General features: G+C 42.7%; 1 protein-coding gene across 1 annotated transcript in view; it reads right to left on the minus strand.

The window, feature by feature from the left end:
- Positions 1–14,356, minus strand: part of PTPRQ (protein tyrosine phosphatase receptor type Q) — a 161,742-nt gene that overhangs the window by 132,190 nt on the left and 15,196 nt on the right. The window contains exons 8-12 of the mRNA XM_030549449.1: positions 7,628–7,774; positions 4,283–4,455; positions 2,569–2,706; positions 583–754; positions 286–465 (exon numbers count right to left, since the gene is read on the minus strand). Coding sequence (XP_030405309.1) covers positions 286–465; positions 583–754; positions 2,569–2,706; positions 4,283–4,455; positions 7,628–7,774 — 810 coding nt within the window. The remainder of the gene's footprint in view (positions 1–285; positions 466–582; positions 755–2,568; positions 2,707–4,282; positions 4,456–7,627; positions 7,775–14,356) is intronic.

A 14,356-nucleotide genomic window follows, 5' to 3' on the forward strand; every position in this document is an offset into this window, starting at 1 on the left:
GGGCACAATAGGTCTTCTTCCCCAGCCTGCCCACTCCTCTCCTCCAGCCTCATCGTCCCTTCCCCACCTTCTGCCAGGGGAGAGGGGACAGTGCTGCAGAAATGCTTCCCTTCCACATGAAGATTGGGGAGGAATGATCTGGACTACCTACATTTCTAAATAGTCAGTTTGATAAATTTTGCATAACTCAGTTGCAACTATTTTTATGAATCAGGGAAATGTAAGGCTGGAAGGGACCTCAACAGGTTATCTAGTTCACCCCCTCATGCTAAAGCTATCTCATACCTGTTATAAGGAAGCTATTGTTTGTAGTTGTCATGTGAAATGCTCTCTTTGTGTCCAGTTCCATTGCATAAATTGTATAATGAGTGATTTTTCCATTAGGATTTGCTGGAGGATCCCAATACAGCAAAACAGATGATGAACTAATATTTTTATAATAAATATTTTGCACTGAGCTTGGAACTTAAGGAAAAAAACAAAAGAGTTAACGTGGGTGAAGGAAAGATTAAATTATGGCAAAAACTGGGGTGGAAGGAGGAATCCCTTACATGAAATTATTTCGAAGTTATACAATGTTACCTTGTTCATGTGTGCTAACAGTGAGAACAGCTGGAGGCCCTTCTCCAATAATGGTGAAAGCAGATACACTGATTGTATATTCTGTGAAAGATATAAGTCCTTTTATTGTATATGACAGCTGTTCAGATGAAATGATGACATACTGGTTATCTGTGGTTAAAAGGGAAAAAAGCTTTGTTATACGTTTGTAAAATTAACTTATTTTTCAAAAGTTTAAGATGAAGATGTAATATTTTATTGTAGGCATTCCCACCTCACTTTCATGGCAATTAGAATATATAAATAATAGGCTACGTCATGGCCTATAACTTACATGGAGAGGACACTCTGTACACAGATCTCCCCATGTTTTTACATCCATCCCTACTCCCTAGACCCTGCAGAGGCCTCTCCACACAGTCCAAAGTCCAGGCTTTGGGATTGGGTGGACACTCAGTGGACTAAGCTAAACATTCAGCAAGATAATGGAGGACAGGGAACGCAGATTGTCTCCCCTATAGTCTGTGGATCTTGGGATCTGTGGCCCCAAGGAGTTTGGGAAGGAGGTGGGGGGGAAATGCTGATATGGAAGCACAAGGCCTCTGTGTAGATGGCCCCAGCCTCCCAGGACCCACAGGAATCTACTAAACTAGAGAGTGGGCCTTGCTTTCTTCTCCACAGAGAGTGAGGAATTTCCTCTTCCTTCTCGCCAGCTAAATGATGTGATTAATCTCAAGAGCATCTATTCCTAGGTCTCCTCAAGGAGATCCCTTCATGTGGGTGTTTTGGTAGGAGGGAATGAGCAGGGCCAATACTATGAAACAAAGCTAAAAGGCCAGGGTTGAATCAGGAGAATATTCAGGATATCAGGGGTATAGGCTAAACTCAGTAGCCAGCTGACTGTGCTAGTCAAAATTAGTGCCCCATAGAGATGTCATTACACTACAGCATTCTGAACATGCACATGAAGGGATAGAGACAGCCTATCTGAAAATTAGGCCAAGGGTTCTTGAGCTGAGTATCCAAAAATGGGAGCATCCAAAATCAGTGGCCACTTTTTGAAAATCTGTCTGCATCTAACTGACAAATATTTTCAAGACAAAATAAGTTACTTATATCTGAATACTGTTTTACACCAGATGCAGACCTGAAGAAGGGCTCTGTGTAAGCTTGAAAGCTTGTCTCTCTTGCCAACAGATGTTTGTCCAATAAAAGATACTACCTCATCCACCTTGTCTCTCTCATATCCTGTGACAACACCACTAAAAAACACTGCAAACCAGATGCAAGGACTTTAATGGAGCATAAATAAAATCAGAATTTGGCCCTCTGACTGCTGTTAAAAGCTCTCATTGTAAAAATTTGGAGAGGTATTTTAAGCCTGTATCTGTCAACTAAGTCTTGTTTAATGGGCCATAAATATCCATACTTAGTAAAGAAACAATGTTCCATTGATAACGCAGAACAAGTGTATACACTAATGACATCACCATGACATGGGGGGTCATCTCCACCTGTTTGCCACCCCATAGAGCAGAGTTGTAACTTTTTGACCTATTTACCTTAGTGACATTTGAAAAGCTATTAGTCAAAAGGCTCAGGGAAATCAAGGTCTGTGAAAGGCTTGGAGATATGTTAATCCCTGCGATCACACCTGCTTTGGCAACTGTAATAACTGATTGTCTATGCAGCTTGGCTGATGGCTCTAGTGTGCTACTTTCACTAGGAAGAAGGTCAGCTGGGTGATAAGGGGCTAGTTCCTGCCTGTGTGGCATTCACAGTTGCTTCAGAAGGTTATTTGGTAGTAAAAATTTTGACTCCAGAAAATGACCCATTAATAATTTGGTTGAACTCTGTGCTAAAGATCATATTTGTGACAGTGACAGGGACCTTTTGAACAATGAGGTAGGTATAAAAATATCTTAACATTTTACCAGAAACTGAATGTAGTTCTGCTGCTCCATTTATGGTGGGCACGTTATCACTAGACAGACTAGTAAATGTTACTGAAGAAACTGTTTGTATCATGGGAAACATCTCAGCTGAACCTTCATATAATCCAGTGGCTGTTTCTACTGTATCCCAAGTGAAAGTAGATTGGATATTTTCATTTAACATGTCTGGATCCACAGAATCCATCAAATGCTAAAAAAACAATAACATATACATCACAAACCAAATATGACACTTACCATTAACTCATTTTTCTCTCTCTCTCTCTCTCTCACACACACAAACATATACATAGTATATAATAGTATGTATATATACACTAGAGAGATTAGATTAATATAAATTATAGGTAGAGCTGCAGGGCCGGCTCTAGCCATTTCGCTGCCCCAAGCATGGCGGCACGCCGCGGGGGGCGCTCTGCCACTCGCCGCGCCCCCGTGGCTCCGGTGGACCTCCCGCAGGAGTCCCTGTGGAGGGTCCGCTGGTCCCGCGGCTCCGGTGGACCTCCTGCAGGCATGCCTGCGGATACTCCAACGGAGCCACGGGACCAGCGGACCCTCCACAGGGACACCTGCGGGAGGTCCACCGGAGCCGCCTGCCGTCCTCCTGGCAAGTGGCAGAGCGCCCCCAGCGGCATGCCGCCCCAAGCACGCGCTTGGCGCGCTGTGGCCTGGAGCTGGCCCTGTAGAGCTGGTATCAACAACTACAATTAAGATTGCCTGACACTTCCCGTTATAAAACCTTATTTTCAATTGCATATAACTTTGATAAACTTTAACTATCTGAGCTGAAATCTTCAATGCTGGGATCTGACTCAGGCTGATTTTGTTTTTTTAAGTTTCAGCTAAAACAGTTTATTACCTTCTGAAAACAGGATTAAAGGAAAACATGCTGTTTTGCTCATGTTAACAACATTCTTACAACCATTTCATTAAGAAGTTCTAGTGTCCCCCTGCTTTGGAGCAAAGTCTTGAAACTTAGCAGAGGTGTTACTTTGAATGTGCCTTTTGATATACCTAGGAAAATTCACCCAAATCTGGTCAAGTAAAAAGCCTTTTGAGTATCTTCCTGCTTAGTGGACTTGTTAGAGTTTGGCAGTTAAATTCTCCGCAGATTTCATCTGCACTAAGAATACTCCTGCCCAGGACTGTAGGGGGTCACTGTGGCACTAAAATTGAGAGGAGGGGGACTGTCTATCCTGCATTCTCAATGCTCTGCCTGCTGGGCACGGAGAAAAAAGAGGAGCAGACTGACTGCAGAAGGATAAGAAATGAGGGGGAGGGAAAGTTAATTGGGTCAATGGCACAGGATCAAGTACAAAGTAATATTCAGGAGATCTAGATTCAATTCAAGGGTCTGTTGCAGACTTCCCATGTGACTTTGTGCAAGTCACTTAATAACAGAACTTGTTGAAAGGCCAGTAAAAAAACTGTGATTTTGCGTTAAAATTTATTGGAAATTATGTGGATTTTTTTCAAAAATAAAAACAAATTCTGACCAGCTCGATAGCTGATTGAACACTCCCTCAAATGTTTAAAATAAAAATCTAGCTTTTTATTGCAGTGTGGATATACTCTAAGTGAGGTGAAACTAGAAACTTTAACTCTCAATTAAAAATAGAATAGGAAATAAGGGACAGCGTGAAAAGACTGAAAATTAATCAACAGTAACTAACTTTGTAATTTAAAATAAAACCACACCAACTATCTCATGAGCAAGGTAACCAAAACGGAATAGCCAAATAAAAACCAAATAAAAACCAAAATACCTTAACTTTCGCTGTGAGAATTGTGTTTTCCACAGTGACTCCTGTGTCCTGAGCTAACACTTTAACCCTATATTGGGTAATGACTCCATTTGGTTGTTCTGGTTTCCTCCATGCAATTCTTATGAGAGTGGCTTCTACTTCTGCTAGTTGTAAGTCAGATACAGCACTTGGAACTAAAACAAACAAAAAACCCTTAAATTAAATGTTATCTCCAATACTGAATTTAATTGAACACTGCCAATTGATTTCTAAATGTTACTGTAAACTTTTTCAGCACACTGAACAAAGGCAATCTAAGCATCTATTGAGATTTTAACTGTTTATGAACTAAGTTGTTCCAGTGCAATCAACAAGTTACATCAAGAAAATTTCATCTCACAGGTTAAATCATAATCTAAGAACATGCAGATAGTTATATGATATGCAGTATCTTAATAGGACTGTATGAACAAGGCCAGATCCTCATCTGGTGTAAATCAGTATATCTCAATTCCAATTCAAGTCATTTGCATTGGGAAGTCAATGGATCTATGCTGATCTACATCAGTTTGAACAAACTTATACAAACTTAGGTGTGAATAAATTAAACATATATACATGCATGAAATGAAAAAGTATTTGGAAAATTATAACTGATGATGGTCCCATTTTGTGTATCACATTTTTATGAGTTTTATTTCCATTTAGCCTTTTAATATTAATAATGATCTTACAGTGTATGTATATATATATCATTTAGTCCTTTCCCTGCCATTGCAGGTGCCTTTGGCACTGGGGTACCTCAGTCCCTCGTATTCTCTGCCTGTGACACATAACAGTCTGGTCTCCTGTGGGCTGTAATACTTCAGTCTAATTTCAGTTGTTGGGTTTAGTGTGTGGATGCTGAGTAGTGTGGGTGGCCTGTGATATACAGGAGGTCACACTAGATGATCTGGTGGTCCCTTCTGGCCTTAAATTCTAGAACTTTATGACTCTTTACACGCAAAATAATGAACATCACACATCAGTGTCTTAACATTCTACAGAATGGCTCTCATAGAATTTGAGGCATAAAATCATTCATCCTAAAGTAACATAGATAAAAGGACTGCTAGTCCTGATTCATATGAGTAGTCCTTTAACTACAAATGGGACTACTCACATGAGCGATGGTTTGTAGGGTTAGGACCAAAATTATCAGTCTGTCATATTATGATACACTTGAGAATATTTGTGTTGCCTAGCATGAATATGAATACCAATTAAACCAGTGTTCAAATTTGACGGGTATAACACTCACTACTTGCTGAAAAGAAGTTAGAATAACCCACTGCTTTTAAACCAAAATTTGAATATTGGAATACTATAATCACCTGCTAGTGTTCCCAGAAGCAACTAAGTAAAATAAATCTAACAAATAAAATAAAAGAATATGAGTCAGAGCGAGAGTGCAGTCCAGGAGGAAAACACTGGTCTGGAAGTCAGGACATCTGAATTCTATTCTAGACTCTGCCACTGACCTGCTGTATGAACTTGGGCAAGTCACTTCACTTCTTCTTACTGTTTCCCCTCCTACCCTTTGTCTGTCTTGTGTATTTAGGTCCTGAACCTAGTAGTCACATTGAAATCAATGGGATTCCTTGTAGTATACAAAGCTAAGCATGAAGCAGGTGGATAGGAATCTAAGACCGCAAGCTCTCTGGAACAGGGATTATCTATTACTATGTGTTTGTACAGCACCTAGCACAACAGAGACCTGATCATGGCTGGGGCCTGTAGGCACTACTTTCCAGCAAATGTCTCAAACTTCAATAAAAGTTTGAAAGAACTGAGACTCGGAATCAACTACTCCATTAGTCAATGAGGACCAGTGACCAGACCAGAGGACAGAGAACATGGTATCAAACCTTGTAATAAGTGTGAACCGCATCTTAACAGAGAAATTGTAATATGAGCTCTCTCTCCTCCCATTCACAGTCACATAACATTACTGTGGCATCTACAGCAATTTCCTACTGGAAATTATTCATGATCTTTAGCTATGTTTAGTGTGATAAAGATTTTGTCCTTTTTGAATAAAAAAACCCTTAATTCAACTGTCTACTTGTGTTTTACATTTTCCCTCCTTCCCCTCTCCCCTCCGCCCTCCCCACATACAACCTGTTCTGATTCTCTCCACTAGGAATGAGAGGGAGAATCAGCAACATGTAACTATACAAAACTCCGCAGAACACAAGAAAGAGTTTTGCGGCTCACTAGTAATTCACAGGCCGCAGTTTGGGTAACTCGAGACTAACTAACCCACTAAAGGACTCATCCAATCCATATCATTTTATAACTGAGAAAGGAAGCTAGAATTGTATTTTGAAGAGGAACACTAATCACAGGAGGCAGATCTGAAAGTGTCAGAGCATCATGAAAATTGGTGTTGCCACTGCAGGCAGTATTTAAGGAAAGGAATTCACAAGTCTGTTAGTTTTGTTTTAATTAGGAACAAAGATTGAACAGGGCTGAACAGAGAAAAATGGGCAGGAGGGGACACAGGGAAAGGGAAGGATGGAAGATGGAAAAGGAAGGTGGGGGGGGGAAGAATGCACATGTGCCTTATCACACCTGCTGAGTTTGGTTAGATGTCTCCTGTACTTATCATGAGCAGCATTTCATCTGTTCTATTTTCAAATCTTTTATATACTGAGATATTTCACCATAATAAATATAAAGGTATTCTTGGGGTTTTCTTTAAAACACAGTGTTTTAACTAAAGGGTTAATCATCTCCTTACAAAGAAACAATTAATTTTGTTGAAAGTAGTGCAGTTATGATGCACATAGATCACATTCTTCTTTTTCAAGGTTAGCACAAGCTACTCTCAAAACAGTATTTCTTCAAAGAGCTCTACATGAAAAAGATCACTATAAAGATTATTAACTGTACATGTGGAGTGACATTTGATGTAATTACAGAAATGTGTTCTTACCCTACTATTTACTGCCATCTACTGGCCAAACAATGGAGCTGTTCCTTAACTGAATTACCCAGCCCAGATGTAATATCTTTTTTTTTTCATTCAAAAAACATATTAGTCCCATAATCTTTGAACGCTTCTGAAATCAAATGAATGTGGTCACAGTGTGTTTTTAATATTTTATGTGCTTGCTAAACATACAAAACTTTTCTGTGTATTCCCTTTCTTTGATTTGTGATTTCTTGCGTAAAATACACTATCTGAAAGAGGAAGTCAACTAGAAACACATCTATTTTTCATACACAATTTACAGATATGGCTATGAAGAGAGAATTAAAACCAGTCACCATATGTAGCAGGACAATTAGCTTTGTCTATTTTACTTCTATAACCCTACCTACCTTCTGGAGGAGTGAAAACTGTTAAATTAGATTTAGGCCCCATCCCGGCACTTGTCTCAGCAGCAACATACACATCATAGATTGCAAATGGTGTTAGATTACTAAATTTGAAAGTGAGATCTTTTGTGCTGTTATCTAGAATATAACCTAGAATGAAACGGGAAAACAGTTTCCGTTTAATACAAACAGTATCGAACATTTTTTCATTTTGAATATAGTTATTTTCCATGACAATGAAAGACAAAGACAAAACCAATAATGAAGTTATTAACAATAATGAAATTACCATTAGTTTATGATAACTATGACTTATTACAAGTAATATTGCATGCTCCTGGTAAAATACTTATATATCATTGCAATACGAGCAGATCCTCTTAACCAGTCTAAAGGGAAAGAAATTTTCCATTCAATTTCTCTTCTATAATTAATCTCTCCAACAATCTTCACTGGGGGGGGGCTCTAAAAATTAGTCTTAAAATTATAATGATGTCAAATTGATTATCTTCTAATATAACTATATACACCACTGTAGTGAGGGTTTGTGGCCTCCCTCTGAGACTAATGGGAAGAAGCCACGAACCACCCTCTGGTGGGCAGAGACAGGCAAGCGATGTACCCCACTGGAAGCGGAGGGGTTGAACTGGAAGTTTAAAATGCAGGCCCTAGAGCTCAGTTGTGCGAAAGCTGGAGAAGGAAGCAGATATTTCTAGGGCCATCCAGAGGATTCAGGGGGCCTGGGACAAAGCGGGGGAGCTGCAGTGCTTGTACTCACCCAGTGGCGGTCTGGGTCTTTGGAGGCATTTTGGCGGTGGGGGGCCCTTCAGTCGCTCTGCGTCTTCAGCAGCACTGAAGGGTCCCCTGACGCCAAAATGCTGCCGAACACCCGGACCACCGCCGGGTCAGGGCTCATGGGCCCCTGTGGGGCCCGGGGCAAATTGCCCCACTTGCCCCCCCCCCTCGGCAGCCCTGGACACTTCTTCCCCCATGATAGAGCTCTACAGCATTGAGGGTCCAAAGGAGGTGTCGGAACTACAGACTGACCAGTACCTGGAGGAGCTACTGGGACTGCCGCTGGCCGTGTACCCCAAGATGGAGAAACCCCAGGAGACGGAGGTATACCAGGAGGGATAGTAGTAAGTAGCCCAAGGACACCAAACATTAGTCCAGTTGTGTTGCCAGAGTCCAGGTCAGCGTGTTTCAGTGGGATCTCCACTGACCCAGTATTGGAGTCCTCCACCACTGTCAGGGCCCTGGGCTGGGACCTGGTGAAGTAGGGTGGACCTGGGTCCCCCTACTCCCTGCTGCTGATGCCACCTCTGGGTTGGCAGCCTGCCCACCTTAGGCCAAAGAGCCTGTGTTTGCTTGCTGTCTTCCCTAGCCAGGATTCTCTGGGCTATTGACCACTTATGGCTCTACCCTGCCCCAAGGGCCAGAGCCCCTTTGACCACTTATTGCTCTGCTCTGCCAAGGGGGGTAGAGCCCTGAGACTGCTAATTCCCTATTGAGCTTTGCATTTACAGGCACACTGTTGTGAGGGGGCATGGCCTCCCTCTAAGACTGATGGGAGGGATGGCCATGAACCCCTAAATGCACCTACAACTAAGCTAAAAAATCAGCAAAAGTATAAAACCAGGTTCACATTATAGATATACGTGGAGTGGTGGAGAAAATAATCACAAGAAGGATAGTTACAGGTAAGAAATGTTCTATTCTGCCTCATCATCTCTCCAGCTATCCTCATTGTGGAGCAATAAAAGAACAGTGAAGGAAGAATATAGAAAGATTTGAATATAACAGCTGATTCTATAAGGGTAATACACTTTAAAGAAAACTTGACTGATTATACAGGAATCACAGACTGAAGAACCCTTTCTTCAAGTCAAGTACAGCTCACACAGATCTCTCTTTTCTTCTGGACTGTTAAGATTTTGGAATATTATGCTAAGAATTGCTCTAGACTTGGAACTGGTTCTATGGATCCCAGGTTCTGTTACACAAATAATAATGATAAATATCAAAAAGTTCAAGTGAGAAGACGATTTCTAAGGGGCACTTTTGGAGCTGTCTGATTCTCTCATAACAGATGCTGGGAGCTCTCCATTTTCTGGTGAGAAATTGTGGCTCAAATACTAAATTAAAATAGTATTTTAAAAGACAATAATCCAATTCCATTGTGTTACTGAAGAGTTTCCTTCTAAAATAAAGATAAAATAATCTCATTTCTTAAAAAATGTATTTTTGTGCAATATGTATTCAGGTGTCTTAGTTGATTTCCCCACTCACTACAACTATAGATACTAGACCATATTTAAAATGGTTCATTAAATCACCAAACTTTTGGATTATCACTATCTACCCATCTCTGTTAATTCTAATTGCCTTTAATATCAAAGTCCAAAAGTCCAGAATTATATTGAGGACATGTGATAGCTGTAGACGGAAAAGGAAACACAATACAAAATACTTTGAATGTCATGCTCATATGACTGTAATTCTTTTCATTCCAGCTTGTGCAATACTATTGATGCCCTGATTAAGAATATATTACATGTGAGAAAAATGGGTCTTAGTTATCAGGACAATGAGAATTGGTTTCCAATACTTTTGTAGTAGATAGGCATTTTGCAATCAAGCAACTTCATCATGTGCTATTGGAAATCATTAGGCATGAAAACCGTCATGTCTGACATTAAGAAGTTGACTAGTACAATATCTTTTTAGACAGAAGGCTAAATCTGCACTTTATGATCTGTCCAGTGTAAGGTACATGTTAGTGTGCTGCCTGTGATGGGGCAGAGCGGCCCCACACTGGTACCGCAGGAGTTAACCCTTCCTTCCTAGCAGAGGAAGCCATGCCCCGGAAGCTCTGCTGGGCATGCTCCAACTGGAGAACAGGTATAAAAGCCTGCAGATCAGCTCAGTCGGGGCTGACCACATCAGGAGAAGGACACACGCTGCTAGCTCCTGAAGAGGGAGAGCCTGCACGCCAGGATCCAGGAGTCAGCCAAGCCAAGGACCTGAGACCCCAATGGAGGATATCACAGGGGAGGAACAGACCAGAGGACCCCCTGCTGAAGATGAACTTGTATTCATGGTAGGAAGTGACCCAGGGGAACTTTAGAGACAAACAGTGTTAAAGCTATATCTGCTCGGTGTGTTGTGGGTGGATCTCTGCTGAGCGAGTGGCAAGGAGAGCTTGCCACTACCAGGGCCCTGGGTTGAGGCTCAATGGAGAGGGCAAGCCCGAGTACCCCTACTCTATCACCCCTGAACCATGAGGGATCCTAGAGACTCCAGTTGCTAGGCCGTGCTACCCTGCTTGTAAGAGGGGTTGTATAGACTCTGGCCACTAGGCAATGCTACCCTGCTTGTAAGAAATGGTTGTATAGACTCTGGCTGCTAGGTCACGCTATCCCGCTAGCAAGGAGGGGGTGTATGGACTCTGGCAAGTAGGCCATGCTACCCCCCTCGTGAAGGGGGATTGTATAAACTTTGGCCACTAGGCCATGCTACCCTGCTCGTGAGGCGGGGTTCTATGGACTTTGGCTGCTAGGCAACGCTATCCTGCTCGTGGGGGGGGTTGTATGGACCCAGGCTGCTAGGTTGTGCTACCCCACCAGACAGAAGCGATAGCGGGGAAGAAGGCCAAAAGGCTGTAACCAACTGACCGTGGCGAGGCGGACGTAAGGACTGGAGAGTGGTGAGGCGCTGACACCCCATCCCACCCCTGCCGCAAAGGGGCGCTGTGGTGCCAGGCCTGCCACACTGCCCCTAAAGCTGCTCAGGAGGGAGATTGTAGCTAGGGTGAGCAGATGTCCCAATTTTATAGGGACAGTCCCAATATTTGGGGCTTTTTCTTATATAGGAGTCTATTACCTCCTTGTCCCCTGTCCCAATTTCTCACATTTGCTATCTGGTCACCCTAATTGTAGCTCTGTCAAAATATGCCTCCTGGTCTCTCCTGCTCCCAGGAGGAAATACCCTGTACCAAGTCAATACCTGGTGCTCTGGCACAGATAAGATGGCCAGTACATTAGAGGCACATGGCAAAAGTCCCCTTCCTTTCCCAGCTCTCCCACCCTTTGATGTCAGGCAAGACATAATGCTAGCAAAGCCTGTGCAAGGGAGAGGGGGACCTAGATCCCATAATTCCCCATGTGTAGCCTGACCAATATTTGGGCCTATGTGATAAATACTTTCCCAGCCCACATCTACAGAAATCTGAAGCCTAACTGTGAATTTCAGGGACAGAGACTGATATATAGCTTTGTTTATTTTAGTTCAATGGCGATACAGTACAAGCTGAGCAACTGCATCAGTTTTGACATTCAGCATGGGTTTGTGCAGACTGGCCTCTATGGGTCTCACTAGAATGCCCTTATTTTGCCAAATCCTATTTTTAAAATTTCAGATAATTTCTCAGTTACTCCAATATACTTGTTAGTAATTTTTAGTCCTGTACCTTTATCACTGATTGGAACAGAGTGAATTTTTAGTGGACTGTCTGAGGAAAAGGGACACAATGCTGCTTAACAAATAAAAGAACTCTGCAGTAATGCCCCCTCCCTCTTGATCTCCATCTCAGGGTGGGACATTTGATCAAAATAGCAAGAGAAAGACAACCCATGGGGTCCTGGGAAGGGAGGATCAGGCTCAACTGCTCTGGAATCTTCCCTACCTCTGACCAGAATACAAGTGGTGATGGGAAGCAGGACAAGAGAGGAGATATTTGCCTCCATGTGCTACCCATTGGCTAGGATGTAGGGAAAGGAGAAAGCAGACTGGCTCTCATGGGCCCCCCTTGCTGTATATCAATCCATCATGGGCAGGCAGCGCTGTGACAGAGTATTGGGAATCAGCATCTGAACCAGTAGCACTCTGGTCATTGTTTAACCAGTTAAGTCCCTGAGGAGGGCCTGACTAAGGAGAGAAGTTCCTGATTACCAAATCAGGTTGGGGCTGGGTTAACTAATGAGCTAATTAACACTAACAAGGAGACTGGATAAAAGAGCACAGAAAGAAAGAGGGGATGGAGGCAGGCTAGTAGGTTCTGACAAAAGGGTGTTCTCTGGGAGGAGAAACCTCTTCCTCCCACCCTGCTTTGCAGAAGGGATAGTAAAGCTAGGTAATGTAAATAGTATGAGTGCACTAGTACCAAAAGGTGGTGGAGTGAAATACTATAAATAAACTGCACAGTGGTATCTTCAAAAAGTAAAGCCGCTGAGCAGACTGTGTAAAGCAAAGAGGATGGGAGCAGTGGCACTCAGTCACAAACAGCTACTCTGCTGTGGTTGCTGCCTCACCCTCTCTGACCTATGTCATAACCTTAGTCCCAGATTTGGACCTTAGCGTCCAAAATATGGGGGTTAGCATGAAAACCTCCAAGCTTAGTTACCAGCTTGGACCTGGTACTTGCTGCCACCACCCAAAAAATTAGAGTGTTTTGGGGCACTCTGGTCCCCCTGAAAAACCTTCCCTGGGGACCCCGAGACCCAAATCCCTTGAGTCTCACAACAAAGGGAAATAATCCTTTTTCCCTTCCCCCCTCCAGGAGAGATACACAGACACAAGCTACTCTGCTGTGGTTGCTGCCTCACCCTTTCTGACCTATAACTGAGGTCTAGTTTGAAGCATGTTCTGAAGATGCTGTATGGGTTTGATCAAGTGGCAGTTCTGGAGATTAGGAATAAATTTTCCCCTGGGCTAGAACTGACAAGGTGTCTGTCTGGGTTTTTTTTTCTCCAGCACCAGTATCCTGGAGGCACAGTTTTAGGTTAATATGGAGTAAAGACAGAATTTAAAAATGCAAGTTTAATAAGTGGAGTTTGTAGTTTTGTTCCAGCTTGAGACAGGTAGCCAATGTGAGTAAGAGGCTCCAGGGAGCCAGGTCCAAGAAGTACCTGTGAGTAAGAGACCTGGGAGGTGGCTTCTGGACCCTATTATCATTGAGGAAGAAAGGCAGCCTTATTTCTTTGCAGACTTTATGTGCACCCTCATTCCCCCTTATGAGTTGGAGGACAAGAGTGCTCAGAGGAGGGCTAAATACTAGAGAATAGCCTGAAGGAAACAAACCATAAACACTGGTTATGGAGCATGGAGGTCATTTACCACTACCTTGAACCCAAATAAATGACTGGTATTTTTCAGTGAGGGTGGGGGCACCAATCACTTCATCTTACAACTCATTCAAGTTAATAATTTTAGCCTTATCCCTTAAAATCCATTCCTTTGTCTGTGTTTTGTTCTCCTGCAAGTTCTGATTTAATTGACAGTGTAATATACTGCCTCTCTAAAAGTGAAATAGATAAGATTGTGTATCTTCCTGTTTTCAGGTGTATCTAGCATCCATTGCTCTATGTACATATACTGATAATGAGTATTATGATGGAGTGTACTTCCCACACAAAGCAGAGCAGGTTGTTAGGACAATTAGCCAGTTGGGCTGCACCAGTGCGGGGGAGCCAGGGACGGGAGGGCTAACTGTTGATGTAGCAGAGCTGGGCAGAGGCAGGCTGAGCTTGTATAAAACCAGAAAGCTGAGAACATCGGGGGCTGCAGAGGAAGTAGGCTGCAGTCACTTCCTGGGAGAAGTAAGGTGGTGTGTTTGAGACTACAGAGCCTGCCAAGAAGTCAAAGGGAAGTAGCCTACAGCTATTCCCTGAGAGGAGGGAGTTTAGGCTGATAAACCCACGGGATGGGCAGAGGGTAGAGCAGGCAAGAGCTTGG

Source organism: Gopherus evgoodei, chromosome 1 (assembly GCF_007399415.2).
Source record: "Gopherus evgoodei ecotype Sinaloan lineage chromosome 1, rGopEvg1_v1.p, whole genome shotgun sequence".
NCBI classification, from domain to species: domain Eukaryota; kingdom Metazoa; phylum Chordata; order Testudines; family Testudinidae; genus Gopherus; species Gopherus evgoodei.